The 19,119-nt window shown below is 35.2% G+C and overlaps 1 protein-coding gene across 2 annotated transcripts in view; it reads right to left on the reverse strand.

Moving 5' to 3' along the window:
- MTFR1 (mitochondrial fission regulator 1) overlaps window positions 1-19,119 on the reverse strand; it is a 58,574-nt gene that overhangs the window by 38,391 nt on the left and 1,064 nt on the right. Inside the window, exon 2 of one of the 2 annotated variants that reach the window (XM_044666066.1) lies at window positions 4,614-4,755. In XM_044666066.1, coding sequence (XP_044522001.1) covers window positions 4,614-4,679 — 66 coding nt within the window. In that variant the 5' untranslated portion in view covers window positions 4,680-4,755. Of the gene's footprint in view, window positions 1-4,613; window positions 4,756-19,119 lie in introns of those variants that run through there. The other variant, XM_044666075.1, reaches the window with a different exon arrangement.

Raw genomic sequence — 19,119 nt, forward strand, 5'->3', positions numbered from 1 at the left:
TTTGACCCAAGTGGGTCTCTCTCTCTCTACTCCTGGCTCAACCATGTCTTGTAAATGTAGATGTGTAGAAAATGATTTTCTCTATTTTGAAGCAATTAAAGATATACTGTTATTTGGATATACCCAGATAGCAATCAGAGAAGAGACAGAGATAAAAAGCTTCTTTACACTTCTCTATATATATTGCCTAATCTCTAAAGTGGATTACTTTAAAAAAAATTTTCTAAATGGTAAAATTATTCTGGTTATTATCCATTTGTTATGCATAGTGTTTTTGCATATAAAAAACTACATGCATACAGAGAAGTAACTATAACTATATTAATGCTAAGAGAAATTCTGGGAAAGGATCTGAGAGGTAGAGAGACAGTGTGCATGTGTGTATATGTATCTAGTTGTGACAGTCCATAACATTTAGCAACAGTGTTTGAATGTGATGACAGCAAAATGGGGGGAATCTGGTGACATTAGGAAAGCAGTTTGTTCTATTTTAACATTGTGAAATGGTACAGTAGAGGTGTTGAAGTGTGAGGCTTGAGTCTGAAGCTGTCATCTGTCTGAGTCGTGCTGGCTACATACCCCTAGCTTCATGTAGTAGTAAAGGGAATTAAAATTAAATGCTGCCATATTTCTACTTTATTTTCTATTTTTAAATTTTTTCTACATTAACTTATTCAGATTCATGTAATAATCTGATAGACAATATTTAGTAAGAAATACCAACTGTAAATCCAATCCCAATGAACACTTTAAATGAATGGACTATTTTAAAGAAAAACTAGAAAAAAATAAGCTTTTGGTTTTTTTAGACTATGGGCATGGGGGCGGGGGAAGACAAAAGGAAGATTAAATTGTACATTAAGAAAATAACAATAATTCAGAATAGTAGCACTCCATAAGATCCTCATAAAGATCTCTAACCAAAGGACACTTTTTTTGGGGGGTCATCTGAAACTGTAAGCTATATACATGTTCCTACTGAAGAACACAGGAAGCAAAAAAATTCATTCCTTAAGACAGTGAGAAAATTCTGAGATTCATATTCTTTTCCCCATGAATTAAATATTGGCTGTCTGCTTCAAGCAACAGAACAACAATCCATCAGTTCCATAATAGTTGTATCTTCTAAAACTGAACTGAAAAATAAAAGGTAATACAAAAACATATATGGAATTGTTCATTAAAGAGAAAAAGAAAGAAGAAAAAATGTGTTGTAAAAATCTAAAAAAGGTCATAGAGAAGATGATATAATGACTAAAAATATGCAATATCAATTCAGGATTATAGATGTAGAGCTAGAAGGTCCTCTGAAGTGATCTAATATAATTCTCTTCATCTTACAAATGAGGAAACTGAGGCCCAGGGAGGAGGAGGAGGAAGAAGTGGTAGACTCTAGTAGTAGTAAAAAAAAAGTAGCAGTAATAGTAACAATAATAATAGTAGTAGTGATGCTATAGCAGTGATAATGATGATTAGCATTATATAGAGTGCTTTAAGAATTACAAATCACTTTATATGTGTTACCTCATTGGATAAACACAAAAATACTGTGATTTTATAAATGAAGAAAAGTGAAGCTAGGAGAGTTTGTTAAGGGACATGTTCAGGGCCACCCCCGAGTTAGCATGTGTCTGATTCAGAATTTGAACTTGTCTTCCTGATTTCCAAATCTCTTCCATACAGAACTGGGTCAGAATTAGAATCTATGCCCTCTAATTGCCAAATCAGTCCTTTATCCATTTCTGAAGTAAATGTTTAAGGGATCTCCATCCCACACACCCCAGGGACTCAACATAGGAATCAGAGTCATGCATGTGACACCCTGATGCTGCGTCCTAGTGCAGGTGGAATTAGCGCTGAGACCCAAGGAGGGAAGAGCAGACGTTTTGAGAAGCCAGTGTAGGAAGTGGGGTGGGTCTCTTTGCTTCTGCAACTGTCTCTGGGCTGGAGTTTTCCTCTGAACTCATACCCTATTCTTATCTTGCAATCTCTGGTGAGCTGCAGTGGGGGATCGGATTTTTACCTAAACTTAGAAAGGCTGGACCTATTTCTCTCTACCTTTCTCTTTATTAATAAATGCTTATAAATCTAGTAATAAGTCTCCAGATTAATTTTTATTTATAACACCCAGTATATCATGCTGCTCCTCTTAACTTTGGGGCAACATTTTCTTTGTTCAGAGAGAAGATATGAAGGTAGAAGACATTTTCTTCATCCTTAAAGAGCTCATCAAAGAAAGATTCAGTTCAATGTATCAGATATAGGGGGTCATGGGAAGATAGCAGTGTGATAGAGTGGGAAGAATATTAAGCAAATGAGTTCAAATCTCATCTTTGTCACTATACTTTGCGCAGCCTTGGAAGCAATTCATTTAACTGTACTGGGCTTGAGTTTCCTCTTGTGTAAAAAAGGATTGGATCAGATGGCCTCAGGTCCTTTTCAGCTACAAATATATATGATCCTAATTGAAAGTAAATTAGTCATAGCTATGGAAACATGTAGTTTTTAAGTCCAGGTACTATCCAGGAAGATTTCAGACTCTAAAAAGAAGGAAAACATTACCAAAAAAGGTAGAAAGAAATAGCTTTATTGATTTCCAAACAGTATGTGATCTTATTAAAAAAAAAAAAAAAAAAAGGAAAACGAGGTGGTTCCTTCCTTTGAAAACTATGACTGGGGAGAAAACTTTTTTAAATTACTGGTAGTTCTTGTTTTAATATCACATTAATTTCTTTACATATTCTTTCTTTCCTACACCAATAGACACCATATCTTTGTAAAAAAAAAATAAGGGAAAAGAACGCTGAAAAACCCAAAACATCAACTAGGTGAATGAACATTGATTAAATGTCTACCATGTACCAGGTACTACTGCTAAGTACTGGGGCTACAAAGAGTAGTAAAATACAGTTCTTGCCTTCAAGGAGTTCATAATTGAATGGGTTAGACAACAAGTAAATATGTACAAACAAGTTATATACATGAGAAACAGGAGATAATTAAGAGAGGGAAAGCTCGAAAATTAAAAGGGGTTGGGAAAGGCTTCCTGTAGAAGAAGCCAGTAAGCAGAGATGAGGAGTGAGTGTTCCAGGTATGAAGACAACTAGAGAAAAAGCCCAGAGCTGAGACATGGAGTGTCTTATTAATGGAACAGCCAGAGGCCAGGGTTGCTAGATGGAAAACTACATTTTGAAGAGTAAGGTTCTAAGTGGAAAGGGGAGGAAGGGGAAGGGGTCACAGATAGTTTGAAGGGGAATATAAAGATTTGGAAAAGCTGCTGTGGCCCTCCAACCTTCTGACCCAAGTCAAGATTCTGTCTCTTCAGATCTTTTCTCTCCTTCGTTTTGCCACTAAATTTTCCCTTTCTCTCTCTTTTCCCCTGTCCCTCTCTCCTCATTTATACATTTGTATACATATACATTTGAAAGAACTCTTTTTTTCTTTTTTCCCTAAGGAATCACAGGAAAGAAGTCATCTTTACCTTGACTTCCAGGACAGAAATTTTCTTGGACTTTGAACAAATTTTGTCAGTTGGCCAGGAAGAAAAAGAATTCTCATTTCAGGTCACTGAAAAATCATCATTTCTACTGTCTATTTCCTGGAAGTGAGCTTTTAGTCCTAGTCTTTCTTGCTAGCTCCTCTTGGAAAACTGGAAAAGTAAAATTGCTTCCTGATATTAACTGATACTCCCTTCTCATGGTTAGTACTTTGTTAATACATAGTGTACTACCCTTGACTTCCCACTCCTTTTACTCATTCCCCATTTTTGTTGTATTAACAACCTGTATTACTTGTTTTTCTTATTTTTCTGTTTCTCTTCTTCTTTAAGTGTCTTTCTCCTAACACTCCTGGCATGATCTTTCACTTTTTCCTTTTGCTATTCTTCAGTTGTTCTATTTGAGTTCTCTATTTCTTCCTTTAGTTGAATCCCTTTAAATTTTATCCCTAGATTTCTTCATAATTTCAAATCTTGACATATCACCTCCCCCAAATTATTTTTCTTTATTTCAAGTCCTTCTCTTCCACAACCATCACTCAATGAAGCTGGAACTATAAGTATTACAACACTTTTATCTTGAATCCTGAGAAAACACTTTTCTTTAAGCTTAAAAACTACAATATTTTAACAGGTCCTAAATTCTTCATAGATAAAAATTGTATTAAACCTCTATACACAATAGAGACTGAAAACATTCAAATACTGGCACTAAATGCAATTATAGTGTTCATTTCAAATAATTTTCTTTTTATTTTAAAAATAGTAATCTGCTTATTTTTAACAGGTAGGTTTTCTTCTTTTCTCAATGAATGGGGCGGGGAGAAAAAGAATTTAAAACTGAAGAAAAAAACCAACCGAAATTGAATTTATTTTTTTAAAATTGAGAAATGAGCTTGATCTAGTTCTTTTTGGTTTCTAAATTCCTTTTCAGCTCTTAAGTATTTTGATTAATGATATAAGTCTGCTATATGTTTTAGAGAAGAAAATATACTCCTGGTATATGCAAAACAGTGTTATAACAAGGTTGTCTTTTATGATTTTTCAATACTTGGAACCACTAAGTTTCACAGACATATTTTGCCACTGATTTACAAAATCAATTTTGGATACTCACTGAATCCATGCTTATTCCAACTTGTTCGCAAACCATCCTAATTAAGCGTTTAATCCAGTTAAGCATCTAGATGGCAAAGTCTTCACAAATTGTTATTTTCAACATTTCAAGCACCCACATCAGCACATGGCCCATAATCGAACTGAAATTAAAAAAGAGAAGCATTTAAATGGGTAAGCTTTCAATTAACATTATTGATCAGTATAGTATAGTGATAGGAACACAGGACTGCAAGACGGTAAATTGGTTTTAAACTTAGTTCTGTCAATATCTGCCAGGAAAGTATTTTAAAATAAGGAGGGTTGGTTTTTAAGATACCAGCTCCAATATATTTCAGGAAACATTTATTTATAGACATCTATACTATCTGAGGTACTGGGGACAGAAATACAAAGCAGCAGTTCCTTTCTGAAGGAACTTGCATAGGACTAAAGAGGGACAGAGGACATCATGACATTAGTACAAGTAGGTATCATATCAATTTTATAATCAAATAGTTAAGCATCAAACTATATACCTATCATCATTCAATGCACTACTGTCTCTACTCACAAAGAGCTTGTGATTAATTTAGCTGAGGAAAAAAGACATGAAAGAACCTTGAAGCCTACCTAACAGTGCTATCTGAAGACCACCTGACAGTGCCATTGCTGTTGTGGTCCCTGAACTGTACGGGGATCTCATGGCCAATTAGAAGATACAGATATAATTATGTGCTGTAGATTCCAATTTGAGAATCAAATAGTATATATGCAATTAAGTCTATATAGCTGTCCTTATGTACTGGGAAGTTTGAGGGACTTACTGGGAGCAGGAGGTGAATAAGCTCTCCTGACATTTTCCTCCACTTAGTAGTACATGCTTTCTTAATGGGTGATTCTGTGTTATGTCAAAAGTCAAACCTAAAAAATGAAAGAATCCACAAATAATACATACAACCCTCTTCTAAAAAGCCTTAGTTATATTACCTTGGGCGAGTTATCTCTCTGCAAATCTCATTTTTCTTACAAGTAAAATAGGGGATTGGACAAAATGATCTTTCAGCATCCATGATTAGATTTGAGGCCAAATTTATAGGACTGAAACTTTGGGGTGCAATCTGCTGGCTCTCAGTTTCATGTCAAGATGCAGAAACAAGGCCTTCAGGGACTTCTAATTTGGAGAATGTCCCACCAGACATGTAGGGAATCCTTGCTTCTGGCCAAATGCAGATATAGGTGCTAACAGCTGGGATGTAATTCCAGGAATTTGCAGTTGTCCAAAAGACATTCACTTTATATAAAAACCTCTAACAACTCCACATTTTCTTTGAGAAAAGGGATGAGTGGTTTGGAAGATTTCTTCTTTTAGTTTATAGGTGATTCTGAAAACATTTATAAAGGCTATAGTTACTAACTTTCTGCATAAATCCTAAGAGGTCTGCATAGATAATTATTCAGTTAAACTTTAGAACCTTCATTAATTATTCTAAGTTCCCCACCCCCGAATCAGTAAAGCATGGAAGAAATGGAAAGATAAGTAGTGGGAAGTTTTCTTTACCATTATTATTCAAATTTTTTTTAATTTTCTGTGATCATATTTTCTTGAATATATATTCCCACTACTCAATAGCTAAATGAATGAAAAAGCATTTATTAAGTAGTTATTATATGCCAAGCCCTGGAAAGATAGAATATCAATTTACAGACTCAGTCAATAAGCATTTATTAAGAGCCTGCTACATACTGGACACTATGACTTTCACACTTGTTCAATAATGGAATGGAAAGCTCCAAAATTAACAATCTCATGATTGTGAAATAGATCAAAAGACAAATACAAAGGCTAGGGAAAATAAGCAATCATTATAACATTTATATATAGATATCCTCTCTAAATAGGTGATAGGCTAAATATATAAGAATATATAAATAAAATACAACATCTATATTCCAATCAGTATTTACTAAATATGTATAAGGCAGTTACAAGAACATAATGAGCATCACTAGTTTCTGGATTATACTAATTACTTATATTTATTCAGTTGTTAAATATTGTGATTCTTCTTTTAATATATGTCTTTTATATGTGTGTATATATATATGTGCATATGTGTATATATACATGATTTTCATTTTATCTAGCACACTGCTGCTCATGTTTTGTGCTTTCTTTGATTGTGGATATTGCCTCCACCAAAGCATATTATAAAACTCAACAGCATTGGAAAAATATTTTCATGAGTCATCATGAGCAAAAAACAAAAAAACAAACAAACAAACAAATAAAAAAAAAACACGAACCTGGGTGGTAGATTGAGAGCCAAGCCTAGAGACCTGGATTCAAATGTGGCCTAGATGTGTGACCTTAGGCAAGTCACTTAATGCCAAGTGCCTAGCTCTTACCACTCTTCTGCTTTGGAAATAATAGTATCCATTCTAAGATAGAAGGAAAGGGTTTTTTTTTTTTAATTTAAAAAGAACCCATGGGCAACCTTCTTGACAAACTGTCAGCCTGTGCTCAAAGTTTGTTCAACTATTTCCCATTAGCTGAACTTCTTGGATTTGACTCCCATTATCACCATCATTTCCCAGTCCCTTTCCTCTTTTAGATTTCTCACTGATTATAAGCTCCTTGAAGGCAAGTGCTGTATTTCTTTTTCTTATCTGAATCCATAGTGCCTCTTGAAGTGCCTAGCAATGTCTACTGAATTGAATTTCAACTCCATTTCTTGTGTTTAAAAAAAAAATGTCTAGGTAGCTTAACACATAGCAAACTTAAATCCAGGCAACAAGATTAAATGGTTAAGTGTCAACATGTAGTTAGGTGTTTGAATTATGTCCTAGACACTCAGTACCTGTATGTCTATGAGCAAGTCACCCAAACCCTCTGAGTCTGTGTCCTGATCTGCAAATCGAGGATAGTATTTGCATCATCTAATGCATAGATTCTGAGGAAATATGCTTTGCAAATCTTAAAGCATGAAATAAATAAGGTATTATCTAACTTATTTTCTGGCAGGCTGGGAACTCCACAATTAAGTTGTACTCCTTCCACCTCTGATCATGTTCTTTAACCCTGCTGAGAATCCACACATAATGCAGGCACTATCCTACTCTCATCTCCCCTTCTAATTCACATGCCATTCATTCTTTAAGCCACATTTTCCTGGGCAAATAACCAGAGTTCACTATATATTTATGACCGTTTACTTATCCTGTTATTTTTCTCCTCTTACCTCATATCTATATATGTTTTTTGGGGGGAGGGTTGTGGTGCTAAAAAGTCAACAAGCATTTCACTGTTTATTACTACCAGGCACTGTGTGAAGTGGTAGGGATACAAAAAAGTTTAAACACTGTCTGTGTTCTCCATGAGCTCATATTGTAATGAAGGGGTCAACAGGGAAACAAGTAGGTGTAAATACGTACAAGAGTAGAGGGGGAGAGATGATATGACTGGCTAGCTCAGGAAAGTCTGTCTGCAGAAGGCTAGTTTTGAGGTTTGCTTTTAAGAAAAGCAGGAAAACCAGGAGGTGGTAATGAGAGAGCAGACGGATCTTTCTAAGCATGGGGAACAGCTAGTGCTTAATCACGAGGCTGGAGGACAGTGTTGTATTAATGAGACATCAAGTAGGCCAATGTAAATGACAGAGTTCATGGAGGGAAGGAAGTGTGAGAAGTCTAGGAAAGGGTCTATGTTCTAAAGGGCATTTTATATACCAAACTGTGGATTTTATATTTGATCCTGAAGTTTATATATATATTCATAATTATTCAGTTTATTCAGTAGCTGCCAAAATCATGCTGAAAGCTGAATGGAAGATGAATTGGAGTGGAAAATGGACTTGTGTAATTAGAAATCTTGAACCCTTGGACTTCATCTCCCAGAATCCTTTCCCCTTCATCCACAGTTGTGTCCTCACATTTGTTTATAATGTATGTATAACCCCGCCCTCACTCTCTTTCCCGTGTATGCAGTCCTGGGAAACTTCTTTCTTTTACTGAGGCTACTACTTTCCTTTTGCTTCAAGTTATTATTAATAAACTTCATAAAATATAATACTTGGAGTATTTGGATATTAATTTTTAATCTTACAGACTACTGCAATAGTCCAAGCAGGAATGAAATCAATGAAGCTCTAAATGTTAAGCTCTAAATGATGCAAAGCATGGAACTAGATATACATTCAGAGTCACAGTCCTCTTGGCTGTCTGACAAGCAAGACAACCCATCTCCTGGCTCTGGGCATTTTCTTTAGCTTGTTTTATGTGCCAGAATAATCTCTCCCCTCTCTGACTATTGACTTTCCTGACTTCTTTAAGTCCCAACTAAAATTCCACCTTGCTCAATACCTCCTTCAATCCAGTGCCTTCCTTTTGTTAATTATTTCCTATTTGTCCTAAATGTAGTTTGCCTCACAAATATTTGTTTGCATTGTTGTCTCCCCATTGGACTATAAGCTCCTTGGCTTTTTTTGTAGTAGGTGCTTAATAAATGTTTACTGGCTGAAAAAGAAAATAAGATAGTTCTGCTCTAAATAGTTCAAAGGGGAGACAAAATATTTGAAAAAGTTTCAAATGTAAGTCAGATGTAAAAGCCTTTGGGTATAGAATGCTGCAAAGCAAAGGTTAATATAATTTAATAGTTTTAAATGTCATTTCCACTGAGAAAATGAAATCAACTTCTGATAATGACCAAATCTGAAAACCTTTTCTCAGTTCTCTATCTTCTGGACCGTACCTCCATCTATGACACTTCTAACCATTCTCTCCCCTTGCATAGTCTCTCCTGCCTATTCTCTCCTAGGTGTTTCTTCAGGTATATTTTACCTTCCCAACAGTTGGTCTTAAAATTCAGTTACCTCTCTGATTCAGATCCTTATCACTCCCCATCACCACCACACTTCTGCAAGTCTCCTAATTCATCTCTCTATTTCCGGTCTCTGCCCTTTCTAATTTATCCTTCATATAACTCTTAGTTTAAAGCACTTCTCTGACCACAACACTCCCTTGCTCAAGAATTTAAAGTCCTTCACAATCTGACTTCAACATCTTTCCAGACTTATTTCACCTTACTCTCCCCACATGTATTCTATTGACTTACTCACTTTCCTATATATAATATTCTCACTCAATCCCTTGCCTTTGAATACTCTAGGCTCTCCCTTCTATCTCTTAGAATCCCTAACTCCCTTCACGATTTAGTGTAAGTGCTACCTCCTACCTATCCATAACTTTATCAACAATTCCAAGATTATTTCAGCTCACATTGATCTTACTGCATTCACAGTCAGTCAGCACCTTAGCATAACAGCATACACAGGCAGTGCAGAGTGTAACAGACTCCAAATTTATTTCTCTTCCTCTATCCTTACCATCCCTGAACCTTACCTAAGGGCAACAATACCATTACCTTTTAAGGAAGGAAGGTGGTGAAATTAACAAAGCAGGAATCAGTATGTTAATACAGTATTTTCCAAATTAATTGGGCACAGGACATTTGAGGGCTACAAACAAATGAACACATGCATACATGCATATAGCACACAGGAATATATTCCATAAATTCTGGAATGGAAATGTGGATTAATCTTAGCAAAACAGAGAGCCCAGAAAATTGTGGAGCAAAAATAAAGGAAATTAGAGTAATTTTTGCTCGGAAAAATGCTGCCCATATTGTTTCTGAAATTTAAACTGTTGAAGTTGGTGTTTTAGAAGGAAAAATATTGCTACCTTTAATTTTTTCTAATGGAAATTCTATTTGTGGAAGAATAGGACCTGACAGGACATGGTTTGGGGAATATTGAGCATTGGAAAGTGCACCAGGCCACAAGTCTGGAGACATGGATTTCAGTGTACCTGCTGGTACCAATCAACCGTAGGCAATTCACTTAAACCAACATATTAACAATACAATGTAATACAATATGAACGAGATTTCATCTTTCAGGAGCTAGGTAATGCATTGGATAGAGTGCTGTACCTGGAATCAAATAGATCCGAGTTGAAATTTAGCCTCAGATACTTACCATCTGATGCTGAGTGAAAAACTTAAAAAACCTGTTTGCCTCAGATTCCTCATTTGTAAAAAAGAAGACAAAGAGCACTTACCTTCCGGGATTGTTGAAGAGAAAAGGGGGTATTAAAAAGTGCTTTGCAATCCTTAAGTTCATAAACACTAATTATTATTTTTATTATGTAAGAACCTTGTTTGGGGATGTCAATGGGGATTAATGCAATTTTTCTTCACAAACTGAGAAGGTAAACAAAAACTAAAACAAGGCTAAAGAACTTATTTTACAAATGCCAAAAATATTCTCGAATTCTCTCTCAAGTGTATACATATATGTATGTATAAATATATATGTTAATCAAATTTATAATCTTGCAGGCAATCTGATTATAAGAAAAGAGATGTGATACCTTCAGGATCGGATTTAACTACCTGTCTAGCAAGAAGTAAAAAGAAAACATTATAATGCATTATAAATCACAAGAGAATACAAAATAATAATCTAAATGGAACTATTAACCTACAAACTCTTTCAACTATGATTAATAAGTTGAATATGTAGTTCTACTGATACCATAACAAGCCACTACACTGCAAATAAAAGGGATCTGTTTTAAGCCCTCCATTTTTCAGCTCCAAATGGAAGCACGTGCTAGCGTATAAGCTATGCTAGACAATGCTAAAGTGAAACCATAATACCTATTAAGAATGCTAGAGGGCTAAACTTCTGAATGACAGAAATTAGTTATTAGAATAGAAAAACTGACAAAAAGAAAAACCTGGCAAACTAACAAACTTTTCTACACACACACCCCATTTCCCACCAGCAACACAGCTTTTTAGATGTTCCTATCATGCTTCCCTTTCTCCAGGAAACTTACTGGGAAATCTCATTACTCTGCAAGATTGAATCTACCTGATATTCACATCTTTTCAGAATGTTGCACCCTTCTGATTAGACACACTGGCTGGAAGGCAGGACAATGAGCTCCAGGGCTTCTGTTTTCCTCCCATCAAGTAAGCCCCTTAGGATGTGAACTTTTTTTTTTTTTAACTTGTATTTGTGGGGTCAGCTGGATGGCTCAGTGGATTGAGAGCCAAGCATAGAGACAGGAGGTCCTAGGTTCAAATCTGACCTCAGACACTTCTTCGCTGGGTGATGACCCTGGACAAGTCACTTAACCCCCATTGCCTAGCCCTTAGCACTCTTCTGCCTTGGAACCAATACACAGTATAGATTCTAAGATGGAAGGTAAGAGTTTAAAAAAAATTTTTTTAATTTAAAAAGCAAAACTTGTATTTGTATCCCTGGTGCTTAGCACAATGCTGGTACATAGAAGGTGCTTCACAAATGTTTATTGACCAATGTTCCAATATTGGCAATTAGCCAATTTATATTTAACAAATTGTTTGCATTAAAGAATTAATCAATTTGTAAGCCTTACTAAAAATTTTTGTATTATATTTCAGAATTTGATCTAGTTTGGTTATTTTGCATATCGAATTATTTTTTTCATTAAAAAAAGACTAGAAAATGAAAAATGCTGAAGGAGATGTGGAAAAACAGGGACACTTATGATGATGAAGTCATGAACTGGTCCAACAATTCTGGAGAATAATTTAGAACTATGGCCAAAGAGCTATAAAACTGTACATATCCTCTGACACAATACCACTAAGGATCTATATGTATAAAAATATTTACAGCAGTTCTATTTTGTGGTAGCAAAGATTGGAAAGTGAGATGTCCATTAATTGAACAATGGTTAAACAATAATGTAATATATGATTGTGATAAGAGTACTACCATGCTTTAAGAAATAATAAGGGGGTATGGTTCAGAAAAACCTAGGAAGACGCATATGAAGATACAGAGTAGCGAGCAGAACCAGAAGATTATTGTCTCCAATGAACATTTTGTAAGATGATCAACTGTGAAAGACTTAATTTCTCTGGTCAAGACAATGATCCAAGATAATTTTGATGAAAAATACTATCCACTGCCAGAGAGAAATGATGTACTGAGTACAAATTGAAGTATATTTTACTTTCTTTTTCTTTTTTCCTTCAATATGGCTAATATGGAAAAATGTTTTTGTATGATTTCACATGTATAATTAATATCATCTTGCTTACCTTCTCTCTCTCTCTCTTTTTTTTTTTAACCCTTAACTTCTGTGTATTGGCTCCTAGGTGGAAGAGTGGTAAGGGTAGGCAATGGGGCTCAAGTGACTTGCCCAAGGTCACACAGCTAGGACGTATCTGAGGCCAGATTTGAACCTAGGACCTCCCGCCTCTAGGCCTGACTCTCAATCCACTGAGCTACCCAGCTGCCCCCTTGCTTACCTTCTCAATGGATGGAAACTACTTTTCTGTATACTTACGTATACTTATACACAGTAGAAAAAAGGAATATACATTTGAGGGCCTATTTTCTCCTGCATAAAATGAAGTTACTAGACTAAATATACTTTAACATCCTTTCCAAGTCCACAATCTGAGAGAGACATCAGGTAATTATTGTACCCTGGGTCATCTTCCTCTGGTTAAGGGTCTGAGTAGTACAGTGTTACAAGCCAAATGTCCCTCCTAGACACAATGTATCAAAGTAAAAACAAAAAAATGTACTGACCAAAATACTCTCACTTAAATTTCATTTGATACATACACCAATGACAGTATAAATCTCCTATAATGGTGTTTTGGTCATACCTCTAACTGGACCTCACACTTGTGATAATTTTGGTGTATGCTACTTTTTAAAATTTAACTTTATTTGTTTATTACATTAAAATACCCAGTCAACTCCCACCCTCCTTTCCCTCCATTAGAGAAGGCATTACCTGAAAATAAACACACACACACACACACACACACACACACACACACACACACACACACACACAAACACATAACTGTCTTGCTCGTTTCTATTTATCAGTCTTTTTCTGGAGGTGGTCACACACAAATCATTTTTCAAACAATATTTCTATTGCTGTATATAATGTTCTCTTGGTTCTATTCCTTTCACACTCTTCATAATTTCATGTAGGTCTTTCCCTGTTTTTCCAAAATAAGTCTGTTCATTTCTTACAGCCCAGTATTCCCTAACAATCATATGCCACAACTTACTATTTTTAAAAGAAAAGAGACAGGTTTTCCCTCCTATGACAATGATCTGAGAAGCAGCATAGAATTATATGATTATACTATATTAATAATTATAGTAATGGTGTCTGTGAATTAGAAAGATTTGAATGCAAAACTCAAAGTTCACACTCTGACACTCACAAGCTGTGTGAACATGAGGAAGACAAAATTAAATCTTTGAGTCTCTGACAACTCTTTAAAGCAGTAACTGGTTTGGAAGGTGGAAACAATTCATAGAATTGCAGGATATTTCCTTAGAATAGTTTTTTCCCCCTCTCCTAAAAATATAAAAGGAGTTATGAATTGAGTTGTATTCCCCTTGACAATGTCAAGGGAATGAAAACTTAAAAATATCACTTAAAGATTTTTGAACTGGTAAGCAAGACTATGTAGTTTCCCTGGATAGTCTTGGTGGATGGATGAAGGTAAAGCTGGCAAAAGGCAGGAAAATTTTGGGGAAGAGTTGTGAGAATACATATTCTTTCTCCTCATTAAAAAAAACAACATTGTTTGGCACAAAGTAAGTACTTAATTTAAAAATGTTTAAATGAACATCAATTTATGGAGGATGTGAGTGGGATTCAACATGTGTCAAATAAAGATCTTTGAATTATTTGGAAAATGTATGACTGAAAAAGAAGGGTTGGTCAAGAATCGAGAGTGAAAAATTATAGGTGGACAACCTAAATGCTCTACTGATGTTTTCAGAGTATCAGGAGACACTGAAGAAAGGCTTCCAGTAGGGTAGACTCTTTGGGGAGCACTTACATGGAAAGACACAGAACATAATTGAACAAGATGGCCCTGAAGGCATGAATGGGTTTTGATCAACATAGTCAAGAGAAAACATTTGGGTATTTTTGAGTTCTTTTTTCCTAAAGAGCTCAAGGAAATGAACCTTTCTGGAATGTTAAAAATGCTATGACAAACAGCAGCAAAGTTATCAATCACCACAACAGTTTGATCAAAATGAATTATAATCAAACTGATAATAACAAAAACATTTAATGATATAACTGCAGAACATGGTATGGCTCTTGAGGGCCTATATCAAGAGGAGGCTATTTGATTTTTCATTAGGACATTTATTCTAAGATAGTTACATGTCCCATTTATAGATGAAGAAAGATGCAGGCTAATTAATCTCTAAATTCAGTACTTTCTTCACAAAGTAACAGGTTTAAAAGCTTAGGAGTAATTGTAATTGTATTGCCCCAAACATTTCAGAGACATTAAATTAGAAGATTAAAAGAAATACATCTAAGCTTTGGCATCTTATGATCAATTCATTCACTCTATCAAACTTTGGGTACATTTTAATTGGCTATAATTTAAGATCATTGAATCACAAATTTAGAATTAGAAAGGGCTTAAAGAAATAATTGATTGTTTCTAATACCCTCCTGCTAATACCCTGGTAAAAATCAGTTCCTAATCTATGCTACATCTTTCTCCAAACCAAGAGAAATTGCAAAGAAAGCTTAATGAAAACCTAAGGTGAGAGAACACATAAGGCTATGAGATTGTGAAAAGGAATTATTTTTTGGAAGATGCTGCTCTTGATGACTTTCTATAGCTATATTTTTCTCTTTAAGGAAGCTTAAAACCACTATACTAATGAACAACCTAAGGATTCTTCCATTCCCAAGTGTTAAAGATTAATTAATTAAATTTAGCAATCTAAATCTGAGGAGTTTCTTTTTAGAGCACCTGCCCCCTCCTTTTCTGTAAGGTCCACTAAAATTTTAAGCTAAAGGAATTACTGGCAAAAACGACAAAATAATTATTTCAAATGTATGTTTAAAATAATAAAGTGGAGGTTATACTAAAATATCAGGGGGAGGGGGTTGTAATGCTCGTGTCACTAAGGGAATGATCAGTAACTATGAAGTAGTTTTTGAGAAGCCGTATAACTCCAGCCCCAAACTTAGTGAACATAAAAGTTGCTTTTCTTGGCAATAGTTGATCATAACAAAATAAAATTAAAATGTGGTCCACCCAACTAGTTGTCCAATTTTGTGTCTTTTAACTCTATTATAGAAATAGTTTTTATAATAAATTTGCATGTAATTTGAACAGATTTTCAATAGTGTATAAGCTGACTAAAAAAAAGAACTTAATAAAATAATCAAGAGCAAGACCTGGGTTCCAGTTTTATTTTAGCTATTAAGTTGCTATGTGATCTTTGATGAGTCACACTGAATTCTATGGGCTTCAGCTTTCTCATTTATAAAATGAGGGGTCTGGACTAGACAGGATTAAAGTTCCATTCCAATTCTACATTCTATATTAGGCATAACATTAAAGTGAATACTATTACTATGTAAAGACTAGTAACAAACTTCAGCAAGACATCTTGGTTATAAGCCTGAATTTATTCTGGTTATACCTCTGGATCAGAATATTCTGAAAATGAGGTCAGGGCTGTTCTAGTTAGGATATTGTTCTGCTCATTCTACAGCTGATCAGAGAAACATTTTCTGGAGTGGATAACTATGGCTACTAACTCAAAAAGCTTACAGGTAAAATAAACAGTTTTTAAAAGCCTTAAATTTGCCAACTGCAAAGTTTCAAAGGGCAATAGAAAGAGTTGATAAATACTCTGAGGCTTACAACTAACCAAGAGAACAGAGTGCTACATGTGGCAATAAGATTTTTTTTCCATGTGAGGTACTTCACCCAAAATATTCAGTCAGTCAATCAATAAACAAAGCCTTAAATTACTTATAAAGTCCAAACTCAATCTGGCAAAGATGTCTCTCAAAAATAAAATCTTATCCTTTTCCCCAGCTTAATCATGCTACTATTTCATAGTACAAATTTTCTTAATTGGAAACATTCTTATTGTAACCATACCAAAGTCTTAGCCTTCCTTTCCCCTTTAATAATACACTATATTTGAATAACACTTCATTTTATTTAGTGTGTTTTATTTAGTGTATTTTTTAAAACCTTAACTTCCACCTTAAAATCATTATTATGTATTGGTTCTAAGGCATTCAAGTGGTAAGAGTTAGCCAAATGAGGGTTAAGTGACCTGCCCAGGGTCACCCAACTAGGAAGTGTCTGAGACCAGATTTGAACCTAGGACTTCCCATCTCTAGGCTTGGCTCTCAGCCCACTGAGCTGCCCCCATAAAGTGTTTTTAAATATAGCATTCTCATTCTATTTTAATATCTCTCCTATGTAGTCAGGGTGTATATTTCCATTTTACCCATGAGAAAACTAAAATTGAGAATTTGGTCCAGTGCCACACAGCTAGTTCCTGGCCAGCCAGAGTTAGAAATCATTGCTTTGCTTCAAAAGGCAGAATTCTTTCCTTCTTTCTACATAACTAGCAATAATATAGAAATAAAGCATATTTTAAAATGTCTGATATAGTTATTAACAATTTGGGTCTTCATTTAAAAGTTAGGAGTTTAATATTTTTTTTTAATTTTAAACCCTTAACTTCTGTGTATTGACTTATAGGTGGAAGAGTGGTAAGGGTAGGCAATGGGGGTCAAGTGACTTGCCCAGGGTCACACAGCTGGGACGTGTCTGAGGCCAAAATTGAACCCAGGACCCTCTTTCCTGTCTTTAGGCCTGGCTTTCAATCCACTGAGCTACCCAGCTGCCCCAGGAGTTTAATATTTTTAAAGTAACTTTCAAAACATAGCATATACAAATGCAACTCCTAACTAAATCCCACACTCTTTTTTTCCTATGGCTCAAACTCAACAGATTCTTACCTCTGGTTTACTTAAATCAAGTGATATTGGGGCAACTAGATGGTTCAGTGGATAGAAAGCCAGGCCTAGAGACAGGAAAGAGGGTCCTGGGTTCAATTCTGGCCTTAAATACTTCCTAGCTCTGTGATCCTGGGCAAGTAATTTTACTCCCACTGCCTACCCCTTAACTTTATATTGATTCTAAGACAGAAGATAAGGGTTTTTTGTTTTTTTTTTTTAATCATGTACTGTTTTTCATCATAGGGTGGTCTGTACTTCAGATTAATACTACTTTACATTTTATAGTACTTTAGTTTATATAAAACACTTTCCCCACATGTGGTGTATGAAGCAAGGAGAGTACTACTATTTTAGAGATGAGGAAATTCAAGGTTATATAGTTTAGAAGTAATCTATATTCATCTGATTCAAATTTAAACCTAATTAGAAAAATGACATTTACTATTTCTTCTTGCTGAGGTTATGAAGCTGGGCTGGGATTGGACTCTTGTCAAATTTGGAGAATAGAAACTGGACTAGTTTTCTGAGTAGAGTATAAAGGAAGTAATATTAAATAAAATCTAGAAAAAGTGTGGATAACCAATTATTCTCTGCTACAATCTAACTCTTATGCCTTAAAGTGAAGTGTGGACCCTGAGGTTCCATCTTAACATGGAAAAGATCTCTGAAGAGACTCAGACTCTCAATACTTCTTTTGAGGATCAGCCTGGCTAAGAACTGCCTAATTTCCAGAGGGATAGCCCATTAGGATTAATTTTTTTCCAGGTACAGACAAGTATTGTCTGTATTGAACAATGAATTTGGAGTCACTGCAATGTGTTTTGCTACCTACTACCTCTCTGCATTCAGTTATCTCTTTTGTTGGGGTAGACTAGCAGGATCTAAAAGGGTTCCTTCCTGCTCAAGATCTAGGCTCTGCTTATTTAGGCAAAGGTTCTTAAACATGAATTTGTTTAAAACACTTTTGTCATAACTGTACTTCGATATAATTGGCTTAAGTTGTAATTCTACATTTTTTATGCACTGAAGAATATTATTCATTAAAGAGGTCCAAGACACAAAAAAAAGACATTTGGACATAGAGGACATATCTTGCCTTGATGGGGGGAAGGAAAGTAATAAGCAATTACTAGGTACTATGGGGGATACTTTAGAAATTTGGTCCTCACAAACAATCTTGCCAGATAGGGACTATTTACTATCTCCATTTTGTGTTGAAGAAGTTGAGCTCAGAAGCAACAAGGTGGTCCAGTGGATAGAGCCTGATGGACTTGGAGTTAGGAGGACATGAGTTCAAATCCAGTCTCAGCACTGTTATTGAACGTGTTTCCCTTTCCTCAACTGTAACACAGTAGTCACAACAACCTTTAATCTCAAAGGGTTGTTGTCAGGCTCAAATGAGAATCTATAAAGTCCTTAGCACAATGCCTGACACATTAAAAGGAAGTAAATAAATGCTTCGCCTCCTTCTCCCCCAACTCAATCTAGACCCAGGTCTTCTACCCATAGCTACCCTCCTGCTGATTAAGTATCCAAGCCAATGAAATCACAGATATGTTTTTAAGTTGGACATTTTTCACTTTGAAATTTTATTTTTTACATTCATATAAAAATATTTTTAAGTTCTA

Source organism: Gracilinanus agilis, chromosome 1, assembly GCF_016433145.1.
Source record: "Gracilinanus agilis isolate LMUSP501 chromosome 1, AgileGrace, whole genome shotgun sequence".
NCBI lineage: Eukaryota > Metazoa > Chordata > Mammalia > Didelphimorphia > Didelphidae > Gracilinanus > Gracilinanus agilis.